The sequence below is a fragment of the Antechinus flavipes genome, chromosome 1 (assembly GCF_016432865.1).
Source record: "Antechinus flavipes isolate AdamAnt ecotype Samford, QLD, Australia chromosome 1, AdamAnt_v2, whole genome shotgun sequence".
NCBI classification, from domain to species: domain Eukaryota; kingdom Metazoa; phylum Chordata; class Mammalia; order Dasyuromorphia; family Dasyuridae; genus Antechinus; species Antechinus flavipes.
In genome coordinates this window covers 725,857,480-725,874,354 of record NC_067398.1, presented here as the reverse complement: position 1 = coordinate 725,874,354, position 16,875 = coordinate 725,857,480, and the positions used below count along the sequence as shown (strand labels likewise).

The window sequence follows — 16,875 nt, the reverse complement described above, 5'->3', positions numbered from 1 at the left end:
GTTTTATTATAAAGCTGTCAAGCACAGAAGGAAAACTACATGTTGGATCTAAGTCTTGGAAATCTAGGTTGGACCCATTCGCTAGCTGGACAACTAAGTCAAGTCTGTCTGATACATTTTCAAATGACCTAGTTGGCAACACTGGTTAATTCAGAAGTTTTTAGGAGGGTGTAGCTGGTGTGCCAGTGATAAAAGGAAAGAAAATCTTTTATCTAAAGGGATCCTTTCCTTATAAAGATTAGATGATTATATAGAAACATTATTTAAAATAAAGCTGTATGTGCATTTAAATTTTAAGTACATTAAACATAGCAGACACAACTGTCCAATAATGTTGAACTCATTGAATAAAGGATTCAAAAAAGTGATATTTATACTTTGCAATTAAATGAGACTCGTTATGTTGGTAACCTAGTAATTTTAAAATTATTTTTGTGAGATCTGCATGGTGGGAAAATAGTAGAGAATATGCTATTTCCTCATCACTTAATTAGATGTACAACTGGAAAATATACTTTTTAATCTAATTAGTTCATACTTTGAAAAACAATTGGTCCTCTGTTTATAAAGTTTAACTAACTAACATTGATGATTGGCAAATGTTGGAACATTGTTTCACATTTAAAAATGAAAATACATAGTGAATGCACTGCAAGTTGTAACATCAACAAAAAATCATGACATACTAATTCTCAACTTTATAGAGGGCAGTGAGTACATTACACTTCTAACAGATTTTACTCTCGTGGCAGAATTATTATTTGTCTATTTGAATTGAGAGAATAGTTTTCTTCAGTGGTCATTCTTTTCAACTGAGTACAAAAATGATATGACAACTATAAAGATTAGCACGTTTAGCAGATTTTATTATTATTATTATTATAGCTTTTTATTTACAAAACACGCATGGGTAATTTTTCAACATTGACCCTTGCAAAACCTTCTGTTACAACTTTTCCCCTCCTCCTCACCCCCTCCCATACATGGCAGGTACTCCAATACATATTAAATGTTAAATCCAATATATATATATATTTATACAGTTACCTGTTTAGCAGATATTTTCTTTTTTTAAAAAAAATTTTAATAGCTTTTATTTACAAGTTATATGTATGGGTAATTTTACAGCATTGACAATTGCGGAAACTTTTGTTCCAATTTTTCCCCTCCTTTCCCCCACCCCCTCCCCTAGATGGCAGGATGACCAGTAGATGTTAAATATATTAAAGTATAAATTAGATACAAAATAAGTATACATGTCCAAACCGTTATTTTGCTGTACAAAAAGAATCAGACTCTGAAATATTGTACAATTAGCCTGTGAAGGAAATCCAAAATGCAGGCAGGCAAAGATATAGGGATTGGGAATTCAATATAATGGTTCTTAGTCATCTCCCAGAGTTCTTTCATTGGGTGTAGCTGGTTCAGTTCATTACTGCGCCACTGAAACTGATTTGGTTCATCTCATTGCTGAAGATGGTCATGTCCATCAGAATTGATCATCATATAGTATTGTTGAAGTATATAATGATCTCCTAGCCCTGCTCATTTCACTCAGCATCAGTTCGTGTAAGTCTCTCCAGGCCTTTCTGAAATTGTCCTGTTGTTCATTTCTTACCGAACAATAATATTCATATACCACAATTTTTCAGCCATTCTCCACTTGATGGGCATCTAATCAGTTTCCAGTTTCTGGCCACTACAAAGAGGTTTAGCAGATATTTTCAAAAAATGTTGTTTTAGAAAAACTCAGCACCTTGTCAAAGGGTGCTAAATAAATATTCAAAGCTCAAGAAAAAGAAACACGTATTATCAAGAAACTAAAAATTTAGAACCACACAATTCACTGAGCTTTTTAAAAAGTAAACATGCAATTCTTCTAAACACATTTTCATATTCATCATGCTGCACAAGAAAAATTAGATCAGAAGTTGAAAGAAAACAAAAAGCAAGCAAATAACAAAAAATGAAAAATCACATTCAGTCTCCTTAGTTCTCTCTCTGGATGCAGATGGCACTTTCCATCCCATGGAATTGCCTTGAATCATCTCATTGTTGAAAAGAGCTCAAATCCATTACATTTGAACCTCATATAATATTGTTGCTGCTTACAATGTTCTTAGTTCTACTCCCTTCTCTTGGCATCAGTTCATGCAAGTCTTTCCAGGCCTTTCTGATATCATCCTGCTGATTGTTTCTTGTAGAACTATATTTCATTACATTCATGTAACATAACTTACTCAACTATTCTGTGGATAGATATCCCCTCAGTTTCCAGTTCCTTTGCACCACAAAAAGAACTGCACATGTGGATCCCTTTCCCTCCTTTAAGATCTCTTTGGGAGACAGATTCAGTAAAGACACTGCTAGATCAAGGGATATGCACAATTTAATAGCCCTTTGGGGCATATTTCCAAATTGCAGAGCTTTTATTTCTTATTAGAAAATGAACTGTCTTTGTCTCATCAAGCCAGACATAATTAAACTGAAATGACTTCCAATGAATAGTTTCTGAAATTAGATTCACAACCCATTTGATATATCTTTGGCTGATGAATTAACAATAAAAAAAATAATAGAATTCAAACTATATATATATTAAAAAATGACAGCCATATACATTTTTGGCTAAAAATGATTTCCATATCTTAGCAAGAGAGCTTGGGAAATCATCTTATGCTTTTTCACCACATATTTGTGTATTTTAATTTTTTCTTATTTTAAATCAAAATAAATATGTAGAGCCTGATTTAAGATCATATTTCCCTGTATTGCAAACTTTCAGATAAAATGCAATGTTGAAATTATATAATTTTTATGTCAGTATTAAACACCTTTTTAATTGTAACTTATTTCAATAAAATTATTATACTGAGAATTTGAAAATAAATTTAATGTGAAGGCTCACAAATAATACTAAGCATATTACTTCTTGTTGAATTAACTTTTTATAATTCCTACAGAATGTTCCATATAAAATATTTGCAATTATTGTATAATTTTATATTTAGTTTTTCTAATTAGTGGTAGAATAAAAATATGCTTATAACAATTACATAATGTATATTTTAATTTGGAACTTTTTGATGCAAAAATTGTAATTGAAGTTATAAGTATTTAATAAATCCAGAAGAATTTTGTGAGCAGTCTATGTTAAATGACTTTGGGAGTTTACAACACATTTGTTGTTGAAAGGGGCTGGTGGGGAAAAAACATATGTTCTACATATGTTAGTATGTTCTACTAACTCATTTATAGGAATAGAAAAGAAGCAGCATGCAAACTCACTATTTTTAAAAAGTACATATTTGGAGGGGCATGGGATTGTATAGTCTCCAGATTTGGGCCAATTAGGTAAAGAGGCCAAAAAATAAAATGTGCAACCTTAACTTATGTTTTGGACAAACCAGCAGGTATTCATTCTTACTAGGTTTCTGACCAAGTAATAAAGGGACATTACAAGGATTAGCAGTTGAAATAGTCCCTTGTCTTTGTTTTTATTTTTTAAAGCTTAAAGAAGGGAAAAGGACCCACAGGGGCAAAAATGTTTGTAGCAGCTCTTTTTGTGGTAGCAAAGAACTGGAAAGTGAGTGGATGCCCATCGGTTGGAGAATGACTGAATAAGTTCTGGGATATGAATGTTATGGAATATTATTGTTCTGTAAGAAATGAACAAGCTGATCTTAGAAAGGCCTGAAGAGATTTACACGTTGATGCTGACGGAACCAAGCAGAACCAGGGCTACATTGGACACAGGAACGGCAAGAATGTGCGATGTCAACTACGGAAGATATGGTTTTTCTCGGAGGCTCAGCGATCCAAATCAATCCCGATAAACCTCGGATAGAAAACGCCATCCACATCCAGAGAGGGATGTAAAGCAGAAACGTGCTATGTTCGCTTTTTTTTCTCATGGTTTTTCCCTTTTGTTCTGATTTTCTCTCCCAACATGATTCACAAAGAAATATGTATTTAAAAATTAACGTACATGTATAACCAGAGAAAATAAAATAGAAAAACATTAACATTTCGAGTTAACTTCCCTCCCTTCCCCACTCCCTGAGACAGACGGCAGCCAGATTTTCCGCGGGCGGTTACGGACAACGTCCCCCAGGGGTCACTTTGTACAATAAGCCTTGAGGCACGGACCGAGAAAGTTGAAAGCGCTCGCTTCCGCCTGCCTGCAGCCCTTCTCCGCAGGGGAGCGCGCTTCCTCATCCGGCCTTTGGAACCGCAGGACCCCGACACCGGGATGTCACGGCGGGCCTTCCAGAACCAAGAATGGACGGACGGACCAACCAACCAGGGCCTGAAGGCCCATTTTTTCCTACAGTCCCTGCCCTCATGAGGGCCCAGGGCAAGGCTGGGGGCACGGAAGGGCGGGGGAGGGGACCTGCCCCGGCTGAGGTCAACCAGGACCTTCCCTCCTTAGCTTCCCTTCAGGAGGCGGGGCCAACTGGGCCACTTTAGAGAACGGAGGGGCGGCGTCCGGAGCTCGGGGTTGGGGGAGGACTGGAGCGGATCCCGGGGGGCTCATCGCGCTCCCTTGGAAGCGAGGGGAGGTGGGCAGGCTCTAGCAGGCCGAGAGGAAAGTTCGGGGCCTTTTCAAGCGGCTGCCAGGGGCATCAGGGGATGCACTACCATTCCCACAAGGCCTTGCCCTCGATCCGGTTCCGTAACGTCCGCTTCCGTCCATTCGCTTCGTTCCCCCACCCTCCCGGAAGTGGAGTTTTGTAATACAGCTTCGGGAGTCCCAAGAAAACCGAGACCAGACCGAGAGTTCGGGGCCCGGGCGTCTGGCCACGCCCCTCACGGATGCCCTGTGTGCGCACGCGCAAGGTCTCTCGTCACTTTCATGGGCCCCGCGACCGCCTCCTCCAGGCTGCCTTCCGGGATGCCCACTCCCTTTCTAGCCCCTGCTCGGGCCGCATCCGTGGAAGAGGGTCCTCGGGGAGCAAGCGCGGCTTCCACTCTGGTGGGTCCGGAATCCGGGGCTTGGAAGGGTGGAGGGAGGAACACGTAGACTGGGAAGCTTCCCGAGCTTGTGGAAGGTTCCTGCCTGGAGGCTCATCCCCGTGTGACAGGTGGGGAAACTGAGGCAGCCACCCGCCCAAGGAGAGGGGAGGACCTGAAATCCAGCCTGGGCAAGGGAGCGCATGCTCTGGAGGGGGTCTTGGCGGATATGGGGTGGGGCAGACCCTAATGTGGTTAGCGGGGGCGGGACACTGACTGGGGGCAGGGGAAGGGAAGGGGTCCGGCGGGGAAGAGCTCCAAGTCTGTCTGGAGTCGGGGCACACGTGGAGAGGGGAGGACTGAAGATAGGAATGGGGGGAGGAGACAGGGAAAAGCCCAAGTCTGCCTCCCTGACCTGCAGGGTCAAGAATTGGTACCAAGGGGGCGAGGCGACCCCAGCCTTGTACCCTCCCCGGCCTTAGCAGACACTAGTCTGGCCTGGGGTGCCCCCAGTGCGGTGGCTCTGGTTGGCATTTCTGTCTGGGCCCAGCATGTGCAGAGGAGGCCTTGAAGTGGCTGCATGGCTGCCAGCAGGAAGGTTTGGAGGCAGGAGATGGGGTTGGAGAAGGGATCGAGCCACCCGACTTCCACTTTGTGCTGTTTGCCCTTCACCTCCTTCCCCCATCACTCCAGGATTCCTAAAGACTTTGAATAGTCCAAAAAGGCCCCCTTTTAAGGTCTGTAATGGGACCCTAACCAATGTTGATTTGTTACCTGACCAAGAAGATACTGTTTCCATGGGTCCAGTGAAGTCTGTTCTTTCTTTTGTAGTAACTTTTATAAAAAACCCTGTTTTCTGCCTCCCAGCTGCATCTTGCCCCAAACTGCTTTTCTGGTCGGCATCTTGGTAGCTTGGGAGGAGACTGTCATCAGTGGCATTCATTGTGAGGCATCGCTGTCCATCCCTGACTGGATGGCACACTGATGTGAATAAGTTGCAGCAGATCTGTAGTGCACCAGAAGCATTGTTCAGAATGCAGAGTCAAGTCAAGAAGCTTTTATTAAATACTGACTATGTGCCAGACATAGTAGTGAATCCTGAATAGCTAAAGAAAGGCAGGAGACAATCCCTGCTCTCACTTCCAATAGAATGAGTGAGAGAACAGGCAGAACAACTGAATACAATTAGGAAGGCACTGTAATTAAGAGGTGTTGGCAAAAGCTGCCTGTAGGAGTTGGAGGAGGCTTAAAGGGAGCCAGGGAGATGAATAGGCAGAGCAGAGAAGATAGAGCCTTTCAGGCATGGGGGACAATCAAAGAGAATTCCCGGAGCTGAGAGATGGGCATAGCCAGGAGACCAGTAACACTGGATAGAAAAGGATGTGCAGGGAATCAGTTTTTGAATGCCCAACAGAATTTTGTATTTGTTCCTGAAGGCAATAGGGAATCACTGGAGTAGGGGAAGTGATTATCAGCATTTTAGAAAAACCACTTTGAACATTGAATGGAGATTAGATTGAAGAAGAGAGATCTTGAGACAAGCAGGCACCCCCGGTAGTTATTACCATAATCTAGGCATGAGATGATGAAAGTCAAGATCAGAGAGAAGGGAGTGGCAAGGGGAGATGTTACAGAGGTGAAATGGACCAGAGGTGCTGCAGAAATGACATTGACTCCCTGGCATGGATTCTGTCAATATAAAGTAATTATTAAATAAAAATTAAAAAAAAAAAAGAAATGACATTGACTAAAGGCCTTATAGAGGTGCTGCAGAAGTGACCTTGATAGATATGTTGCAGAGGTGAAGTGGACCAGAAGTGCTGCAGAAATGACATTAACTAGAGATAATACAGAGGTGAAATGGACCAGAGATGATGTTGACTAAACGTGTTGCAGAGATGACATAGACTAAAGGTGTTGCAGAGGTACTGAAGAGGTGACATTGACTAGAAATTATACAGAGGTGAAATGGATCAGAGGTGACATTGACTAGAGATGTTACAAAGGTAAAACAGACCAGAGGTGCTGCAAAAGTGACATTGACTAGAGGTGTTGCAGAGGTGCTGCAGAGGTGACATTGACTAGAGATGTTGCAGAGGTGCTGCAGAGATGACATTGACTAGAGATTATACAGAGGTGAAATGGATCAGAAGTGACATTGACTAGAGATTATACAGAGGTGAAATGGATCAGAAGTGACATTGACTAGAGATTATACAGAGGTGAAATGGATCAGAAGTGACATTGACTAGAGATGTTACAAAGGTAAAACGGACCAGAGGTGCTGCAAAAGTGACATTGACTAGAGATGTTGCAGAGGTGCTGCAGAGGTGACATTGACTAGAGATGTTGCAGAGGTGACATTGACTAGAGGTGCGGCAGAAGTGAAATGGACCAGATATGGTGCAGAGGCCCAGCGGACAGGCCTTTTTGCCACACTGGATATGGAGAATGGGAATCGGGGTTGGGGTGAGTAAGTGAGGAATTAGGATGACTCTGAGGTTGGGAAGCTTGGGGGGTTGGGAAGATGGTGGTGTCCTTCATGGAGATGAGGAAAGTAAGTGAGGGGAGATTCAAGTCAGTCAAAAAACATTTATTAAGCACCTACCATGTGCTAGGTACTATATCAAGCCCTTTATACCCTGGGATTATAAAGAAAAGCAGGAGATAGTCCTTGCCACCAAGAACTCACAGTCTGTTGAGGGTAAATAGTGAATTCAATTTTGGGTGTGTTGAGTTCAAGATGTCTTAGAGGACATTTGCTTTGAGATGTCTAACAGTTGGAGGGGTGAATCTAGGAGAAAGGTAAGGGCTGGATAAGTCAATCTGAGAGTTATCTGTGATGGTAAATCCATGGGAGCTGTGAGATCAGTAAGCACACTAGAGAGAGAAGAGAAAAGGGGCCAAATAGACACTTTAGACGGTGTTCTCTGTTAATTGGGTGTAACCCTCTTAAAGATGCAGAGTGATCAGTCAGACAAGTAGGAGGATAACCAGTGTGAGGAAAATTAGGGATAAGAGATAATCCAGTCTTTGAGGGTGATGGAGCTTGTCAAAGACTGTAGACAATCCTAGGAGACCAGGTTATTCTCACATAGGTGATTGTGCCCTTCCACTGCCTGAGCTGTCCTTCTGGCTTTCTCTTCTTCTTTTTTTGGGGGGCTGAGGCAATTGGGATTAAGTGACTTGTCCAGGGTCACGCAGCTAGGAGGTGTTAAGTGTCTGAGGCCAGATTTGAACTCAAGCCCGCCTGACTTTGGGGTGGTACTCTTCCCACTGCACCACCTAGCTGCCCCCAGCTTCCCCTTCTTCCCAGGGCACTAGAAATTGTGGTCCCTGGGTGAGCACAAGTGTCTTTGATCTTTCAGGAGTCCGTGTCGTTCCAGGACGTGGCCGTGGACTTCACGTGGGAGGAGTGGAGGTGCTTGGGCCCTTCCCAGAAGGAGTTATACCGGGAAGTGATGCTGGAGAACTACCAAAACCTTGTCTGCCTGGGTGAGGAGGCTCCCCTAGGGAGGGAGTCATGTGTTAAGCAGGTCTTGAGTGGCCTGTGGAGGTGAGAGATCCTTGGGACCCGAATCGGGGCCCTTGTGTTTCTTGGCCCCGGATGTACCTGGAGCCTGGCAGCTTGGTCTTGTCATCCTATAATTGTGTCTTCTCCACGCTCTGCTCCCTCGGTCCAAGAACTGCCCTTCTCAGCAGGAAGCCATTTTTTCTCTCACCTTTTCTCCATATTGGAAGATTGTCATGTAATGGTTTTTTCTCCTGCCCTAGGGGGTCTTCCTGGTGGGCCCACTTACTCTCTCAGAGACAGGAGCTGGGATTGACCCTTAGGTGGGAAGCTTTCTGTCCTGAGCCTTTCTCCGTGTTCATTGGGCAGGACTGGCTGCTTCCACACCAGAAATGATTGTCCAGCTAGAGCGAGGGGAGGCGCCATGGCGACCCGAGGAAAGAGGTTCTGGAATCCACCCTCCAGGTGAGTGATTTGGCCAGGCTGGGGGAGGGGAGAAGGGTGTGCACATCTCCTCAGGCTTAAGGAAAGGGGAGCCCCAGGATGAGGGGGGTACATATTCTCTTTCCCACCTCCCCTTGCCATATTGGGGATAATCAGCCACTCATCCTGGATGTTGGCTTCCATGCTGTATTCGGTGTTTTTCCTAGTGTGATGCAGCATCTTTGACAGGTGGGGAGTCACGTGGCCCTTTATGGCTGTCCCTGTTCTGGTCTACTTCCATCCTTTGTGTTCTCAGAAAACGTGAGGGGAGCTGCCTGCAGCCTTTAGCTCCCCTTGTCCTCTCCCCCTGCTCCCAGGTGAGGTTGGGGAGGGGAACGAGGGACAACCTTTTCCTCCCTATAGACTCTGATTAAAGGCCTGTGAACTTCCAGGTTGTCCATCTTTATGTACTTTCCCTCACCCCTCCTTTCTTAGTCTTTTCCATGTCTTTATTTCTAGGAAAGGGTGCAGGACATTTATTCAGATGAAATCCATTTCATCACTTTATTCTTTCTTGGGTGGGAATGGAAACTTCCGAGCTGTACAAAGGGGTGTTTTTTCATCTGGTCTCTTAAGGGCTTGCAAAAATGCTATTTGTGCCCTTCCTTTAGCTGCTGATTCTCCTGGATGAGTTTGTCTGAATTCTCCCCACAGAAATAGCAGGAGGGAAAACATCCTCCCTCTGCCTCAAACAGAGCTTCCTTCCTTCCCAAACTGGAGAAGAGTTAATAGTTGCTCGGGCGGATGAGAGGCTTCCAAACCTCGAGTGGAAACCTCGTGGCCTGTTTGGAAGCAGCATTTTAATTCTCTTTTCCATCATCCTGGAGAGAAGAGAGGAAGTGCTTGAAGTGTGCTGTTTGCAGGACAATTCTACCAAGTGAAATCCTCTTTTTTTATGTAGAAAACATTCAGGGGCAGCTCGATGGAGCAAGGGATAGAGTGCGGGCCTAAGTCTGTCAAATCCAGCCTCAGACACTTGAGACTTAATACCTGTGTGACTCTGGGCAAGTCACAACTCCGATCGCCTTGCAAACAACAGCAGTGGCAAAAAGAAAACCTTTTAAACCTCCACCTTTCCTCTTCTTGCTCTCTCTCTTTGCATTCCGTACTTGGCCAGGATTGGGAATACAGAGAGTAAATGTTTATTAAGCACCTACTGTGTGCCAGGTACTTTGCTAAACACTGGGTATCCAAGAAGAGGGAGAATACAGTCCCTGCCTCCCGGGAGTGCTGCCAGGAGCACTTAGCTTTTCAGCAGAAAAATCCCCTTTCCTGCCTGATCTTAAACCTTAGCTCCCACTAAGTGAGGTCAAAGGCTCCGTTGAAGTCCCTGTTTGTTTTACTCTTGGCTATGGAGCTCCACAAACACAGACTCAGACCAGCCCTTCCTGGGCCTTGATTCCAGGCTGCCAGTGGAAGTCTGGAAGGGTTTTTCCAGTCAGTCCTGTGGCAGAATTATGTCATTTTTTGGCAAGGACAGGATTGCTTAAGGAAGATTGGTCACCCAGTTGAGATTTAGGTCCATTCAGTTATTGGTGATGGGAAGCCTCCTCGTGTTGACATATTTTAGACACAAGCAGGGAATTGAGGGAAGGGTGACCCGGTCAGTCCGTGAGCACCGAGCGGTGCTCAGGCCGGCAGCGATGGGCACACAGGAAGTGGAGGGGCAGCTGAGCCTTCCCCTCCTGCGGGGGGACCCCCATCCACGGCGGCCTTCCTCACCCGGCGCCCAGCTTCGTGGTGACCCACATAACCTTGTTCTCAGAGGGGCCCTGAACCCTTGGGGCGATCCCTGACTTTGCCGCCAACGTCGGGCTCCTTGTTTTAGCGCCTTGTGGTCCGGCCAGTGGCTCTTCCTTACTGCCAGGTCACGTGTGAAATCGTCTGTTTGGCTCCCAAAGGCCCTTCCTGCATTTCCAGGCCTGGCTCTGACTCCGCTGTGACCCACCTGCCGCTGGGAGTGGCCGGTGGGCATGGGAGGGGGCGAGGCGAGAGAAGGCCGAGGGTCCAGGTTCGTGCAGCCCTTTGTATTTTGTCCCGGAGGAAGGAAGAGCCACTGGAGGTTAGGGAGGAGGCTGATTCTGCATTTTAGGGAAATCCCTTTGGTGGCTGAATGTAGGAGGGACTGGAGGGGGGAGAGACTGAGGCAGGGAGACCCCACCTCAGCCCTGAGGGGCTCTGGATGGAGGTCTCTGAGGAGGGGAGGGGGATTAGATAGGAAATGAGGAGGACATCAGAGTTGTGACGCCCCGGGGCCCCGGAAGGTGAATCTGGCATTAATAAGGCGGTTGGGGAGAGAGGAGAGTGCGTTATGAAATGTCTCTTATAAAAGGTTGCATGTTTCCTGCTACTTTTTGAAAACTCATACTTTTTTTTTAAACAAGCATTTTTTTTTCTCTTCCCATTAGGGAAAAAAAAACAAACCCCAGTAGTAAGTATTGTCAAGCCAGCCCCATTCCCTGATGACCGTGTCAGAAAACGGACTTGTTCCTTCCTCCTGCCTTTGGGGGATGTCCTTGGTTTGTGAATTTATGAGCCTCGTGAAGCCCTGGCTCGGACGTTAGGCAGTGTCGCCTTCTCAGCAGCTGGTCCATGATCGTTAAGCTCCCCAGTTTCCCTCCCGCCTCTCTTCTCTCCCTCCTTCATTGGCATCCTCTCATTCTTTGACCTTTGATCCCAGAATGGCCCCAGCATGGAGGAGGGTTCTCCTTCCTCTGCAGCCCACCCTGCTGCTTTTCCTTTCTGTGTTCCCTCCGCAGCCCATCAGGAATTGTTGGTTAGGGCCCAAGGGGAGCTGCTCTGTCCTGGATGGGGAAATGGCTCCTCAGATTGATCCTTAACAGGACTTTTCCCTCGTCCCATTTCCATTTTGTCTGTCAGTGCTCTGGGGAAGGCTTGGCTTGGTTGTGTGGCCACGCTTTCTTGGCTCTGGTTTTGGTGGGAATCTGCCACATACAGTGGAATCCCAGACAGGATTGGGCTTGTGAGGAAGACTGAGCATCTGGCCCTGAATCTCCCGAGAAGCAGTTAAACAAGGGTGGGTAGTGAACCAGCCTCGAAGGAAGAGGGGGACAGAAGGCCAGTTTGGAGAGGCAGTGAGGATGCAGGAGAATGCTTTCTCTTACTCTTCCTGGCTCATGAGCACATGAGAAAGAGAACAGATGGTTCTGCAGACAGATGTTGTCTTCTGGGAGAAAGAACCTGGAACGATTTATCACATGGCTAGTAGTAATTTGTGAAGTTTTTTCCTCAACTGCCTGGTTTTATTTGCTTTCAGCATTTGTCCTTTGAAAAAGATTTCATTTTCTTAGAAGTTTGCATCAATTTACTATAGCTCTTAAATGTTAGCTTTTAGCAGAAATATTTTCAAAATGAGATTTTGTTGATATATTTTATTTTTTCACATCACCTACATTTCTTGCTGCTTCCCTCATCTCATCTCTTTATAGAGAGTCATGTCATAAAAATGAAGGGAAAAAAGAAAGAGAAAAAACTTTTGCAAAATGAATCTCCATATTGAAAAGCCTGATGGTATCTTCAGTATAAGCAGAGGCTGAAGAACACTTGGTGGGCATGTTATAGGAGAGATTGAATCCTTTTACTTATGAATTGGCTTAGCTGGCTGTTCAAAGTCCCCCTAACTTAAATTCTGTCTTTGGATACCCACTTCTGCAGTTGAACTGGGGCAGGTGTCTTCCCAGATCCCTTCTGGGATCAACCCTGTTGTTACCATTTTTCCACATCCAATTTGGGAGTTTTGTAGGGATTGTTCTTTATATTCACACTGTGCTTGTTGTATATTTTGGCTTTTTGGTTCTACTTATTTCACTTCTAAGTCTTCCCTGACTCCTCTGTGGTCATTACTGATAGTAATCTTCCATTTTGCCCATGGACAACAAATTGTTTAACTATTCCCCAGTTGTTGAACATCTACTTTGTTCCCAGCTTTTCCCTGCCACAAGTCACTTCACCCTGTTTGCCTCAGTTTCCTTATCTGTATAATGAACTCAAGAAGAAAATGGCAAACCCTGTAGTATCTTTGCCAAGGAAACCCCCAGTGGGGTCACAAACCATCAGACATGACTGAACAACCACAGAATTAAATGTCGAGCAATAATATTCCATAGTATTCCTATACCATAATTTATTCAGCCATTCTCCAACTGATGGGCACCCACTTGATTTCCAGTTTCTTGTCACTACAACAATGGTTGCCACAAATATTGTTGCACATGTGGGTCCCTTTCCCTCCTTTGAGATCTCTTTGGAATATAAGCCCAGTAGTAACACTACTGGGTTAAAGGATAGGCACAGTTTGATAACTTTTTGAGCATAGTTCCAAATTGCTCTTCAGAATAGTTGGATCCGTTCACAACTCCACCAACAATGCATCAGTGTCCCAGTTTTCCCACATTTCCCTCCAACATTCACCATTATCTTTTCCTGTCACCTTAGCCAATCTGACAGGTGTGTGGTGGTATCAGAATTGTAATTTGCATTTCTGTGATCAATAGTGATTTAGAACACCTTTTCATGTGGCTACAAATAGTTTCAATTTCTTCATCTGAAAATTGTCTGTTCATATCCTTTGAACATGTATCAATTGGAGAATGGCTTGAACTATTATAAATTTGAGTCAGTTCTCTATATATTTTAGAAATGAGGCCTTTATCAGATCCTTTGGATGTAAAAATGTTTTCCCAGTTTATTGCATAAGCATTTTTCTTTTCAATAATTATTCTATTCCTAATCACATGTAAAGACAAGTTTAAACATTCACTTTTTAAATAAAACTTTGAGTTCCAAATTTTCTTTGATAATAGGTTATATATCTGCAGTCATATAAAACATTCTTCATATTAGTGATATTGTAAAAGAAGAAATAGGCCAAAAGAAAAAAAAACACAAAAAACAAAAAAGTGAAAATTGTATGCTTCAATCTGCTTTCAGACCCCATCAGTTCTTTCTTTGATCATGGATAGCATTTAATATCACGAGTCTTTGAAATTGTCTTGGATCATTGTATTGCTGAGAACTAAGTTATGATAGCTGATCATCTACAATGTTGCTATTGTATACCAGGTTCCCCTGGTTCTGCTCACTTCACTCAGCATCAGCTCATGTAAGTCTTTCCAGATTTTTTTGAAATCCACTGGCTCATCATTTCTTATAGCACAATATTATTCCATTATATATATTCATCACAACTTGATCAAGTGTTCCCCAAATGATGGGCATCCCTTCAATTTTTAATTCTTTGTCATTACAGAAAGAACCATCCTTCAGCAAGCATTTATTAAGTGCCTACAATGTTAATTGTTGGGAATACAAATAAAGGCAAAAAACACAATTTCCATCTTTGAGCAATTCATGTTTTATATGTTAGAATTATTGTTCTTGATTGTTAAGGCAAGACAGTACTATGTGTGTAATAATAGGAAGAAGGGATATTTTATCTGTTTCCTATTTCTTTCAGATTGGGAAACTGGATCTGAAAACAAGGAATCAGTTATCAAAGTGGGCCTTTCTATGGAAGAACCATTCTCGGAAAGTTTCACAAATAGTGGTGTCTGTGTCTCCAACTTGGACCAAACCTGGATATATGCTACCAGGTTAGAGAGGCAGCAGAATGACGAAGATACATCCAGAGTACTAAAAAATGCCCAAAGGAAACCTCTTAATGAAGTGAGGAGCCATGACCATAGTCATTGTGCTAGAAGTGCTCATGTGGGACCAGTTCATTTTCCCCAACAAAAAATATCATTAGAAAATACTCTTTCTAAATGTGATACATATGGAAAGAACTTCAGACTATATTCAGCCCTCAGAAACTGTAATAAAATCTGCTCAAAAATTTTCCCTAAGTATAATGAGAGTAGGAAATCCTTCAGTTATAATTCCCATCTCATTGAAAACCATAAAATGCATCCTGAAGAGAAGCCTTATGAATGTCATGACTGTGGGAAGGCCTTCCGATGGAGCTCACACCTTGCTCAACATCAGATAACCCACACTGGAGAGAAACCCTATGAATGTAAGGAGTGTGGGAAGGCCTTTGGGTTGAGCACGGGGCTGACTCGACATCAGAGGATTCACACCGGAGAGAAGCCTTATGAATGCAATGAATGTGGGAAGGCCTTCCTTTTGAACACAAACTTTATTGTTCATCAGAGAATTCATAGTGGAGAAAAACCCTATGAATGTAATGAATGTGGGAAGGCCTTCAATAGGAGCACCCAACTTACTGTGCACCAGAGAATTCACACTGGAGAGAAGCCATATGAGTGTCATGAGTGTGGGAAGGCCTTTCGACAGAACACAGTTCTTACTGAACATCAGAGGATTCACAGTGGAGAGAAACCCTATGAATGCAGTGAATGTGGGAAAGCCTTCCGACAGAGCTCACAGCTTACTCAGCATCAGAGGATTCACACTGGAGAGAAGCCTTATGAATGTCATGAGTGTGGGAAGGCCTTCCTTCTGAGCACAACTTTTGCTGTCCACCAGAGAATTCACACTGGAGAAAAACCTTATGAATGTAATGAATGTGGGAAGGCTTTCAGCTGGAGCACAGAACTTGCTGAACATCAGAGGGTTCATACTGGTGAGAAACCTTATGAATGTAATGAATGTGGGAAGGCTTTTTGCCAAAGCTCACAATTGGCTCGGCATCAGGTAATCCACACTGGAGAGAAACCTTATGAATGTCATGAGTGTGGGAAGGCCTTCCTTCTGAGTACAACCTTTGCTATCCATCAGAAAATTCATAGTGGGGAATAATCTTGTGAATATAATAAACGTAAGAGCCTTCAATTTGAGCAGTGATTTTTCTCAATGTCAGATATGTTATTAACTGTTACGTTAAAGTATCCCCCCGTAGAAAGTTTATTATAGATGAGCAATTATAAATTCCATAGCCATTGCCTTCTCAACATCAGTTTGTCCTGAAGAAAGAACATCTTCAGTTAGTGAACAGAACCTACTCAACATCCTGGGATCATAACTTGTGCATCAGATAGGGAGGAAAGCTTTGTAAATGTATTAAAAACAAGAAAGATTTCAGCAAGCACCAATCTTTGACTGAAAGTTAGTGAATGGAGACTATAAGGAAACCCCATATTTGAAGGAAATCTCTTACTTTTACCATTCTCCTAATCTCAAGTCCTTAGCCTCAAGTCCCTCTTTTATTTGCCATATTGTGGTAGCTGATTTTCACCATTCTAGTCTCAGTAAATTAGAAGTTTTTGGCAAATTGACTCTATTTCTCTCAAGTTATTTGAATCAGTCATTTTTCTTCCTTTCCAGTCCCAGACAAAAAAAATATATTTGCTGTTTACTAAATCAAATTCTTTTTCTTGATCATATCCTTATCAGACTATTCCAAGATTTTATTCCTACAAGCACTCCTTTTTTTGTGTGCACTTTTTACCAACTGACACAGTTGTGGTTGGTACTAAGGAGGAAAAGAGCATACCTATTCTTCTACTGCAGTTAGATTTTCCCACCTCCCTTTCTTGCTGGGGGAGGGGAGACATCGAAAATTTATGTTTCTCCTTTTTCTTTTTTTGCATGTAAATCTATCATCTGAATACTTAGCAACTGAGTTTCTATCTCAACTATTTTACATAATTAGCTTTCCTTCATCACATGCTAGAATTAATGAATAACAGATATAATACTGCTTAGAAAAAATCATTAGGATAAATAGCAGAAGCACTAATAATAAGAATGATTTAGCCATCCCAAAGAGTACAATAGAAGGAGTAATGACTATGCAGTAAAATATAATCTTTTGAAGACTGAAAATGAGAGAAAAAGCATTATAGTAGCTACTACAAGGTCTCAAAGTCAGGGAAGAAAAGGAAAAAACTTCTGGAATGGTTTTTAAAAGGCAATTTAAAAAATAAGGGTGTAAATAGAGTAGAAAT

General features: G+C 43.1%; 2 protein-coding genes across 8 annotated transcripts in view; both read left to right on the top strand.

Annotated features, from left to right (window-relative positions):
• The window catches only part of LOC127545847 (zinc finger protein 420-like), a 330,731-nt gene that overhangs the window by 116,927 nt on the left and 196,929 nt on the right, over window positions 1–16,875 (top strand). The gene's annotated exons all lie outside the window — the stretch shown is intronic.
• Window positions 4,079–15,765, top strand: LOC127545866 (zinc finger protein 501-like). 6 transcript variants are annotated; one of them, XM_051973366.1, is made up of 5 exons: window positions 5,330–6,975; window positions 7,014–7,051; window positions 7,273–8,448; window positions 8,834–8,929; window positions 14,424–15,765. In XM_051973366.1, the coding sequence occupies exons 3-5, from the start codon at window positions 8,415–8,417 to the stop codon at window positions 15,725–15,727; spliced, it is 1,434 nt and encodes a 477-aa protein (XP_051829326.1). In that variant the 5' UTR covers window positions 5,330–6,975; window positions 7,014–7,051; window positions 7,273–8,414; the 3' UTR covers window positions 15,728–15,765. The 6 variants fall into 6 exon arrangements, with proteins under 6 accessions (XP_051829321.1, XP_051829326.1, XP_051829324.1 ...); XM_051973361.1 differs by lacking the exons at window positions 5,330–6,975; window positions 7,014–7,051 and adding an exon at window positions 4,079–4,975 and having other exon boundaries at window positions 8,322–8,448; XM_051973364.1 differs by lacking the exon at window positions 7,014–7,051 and having other exon boundaries at window positions 5,330–6,916; window positions 7,176–8,448.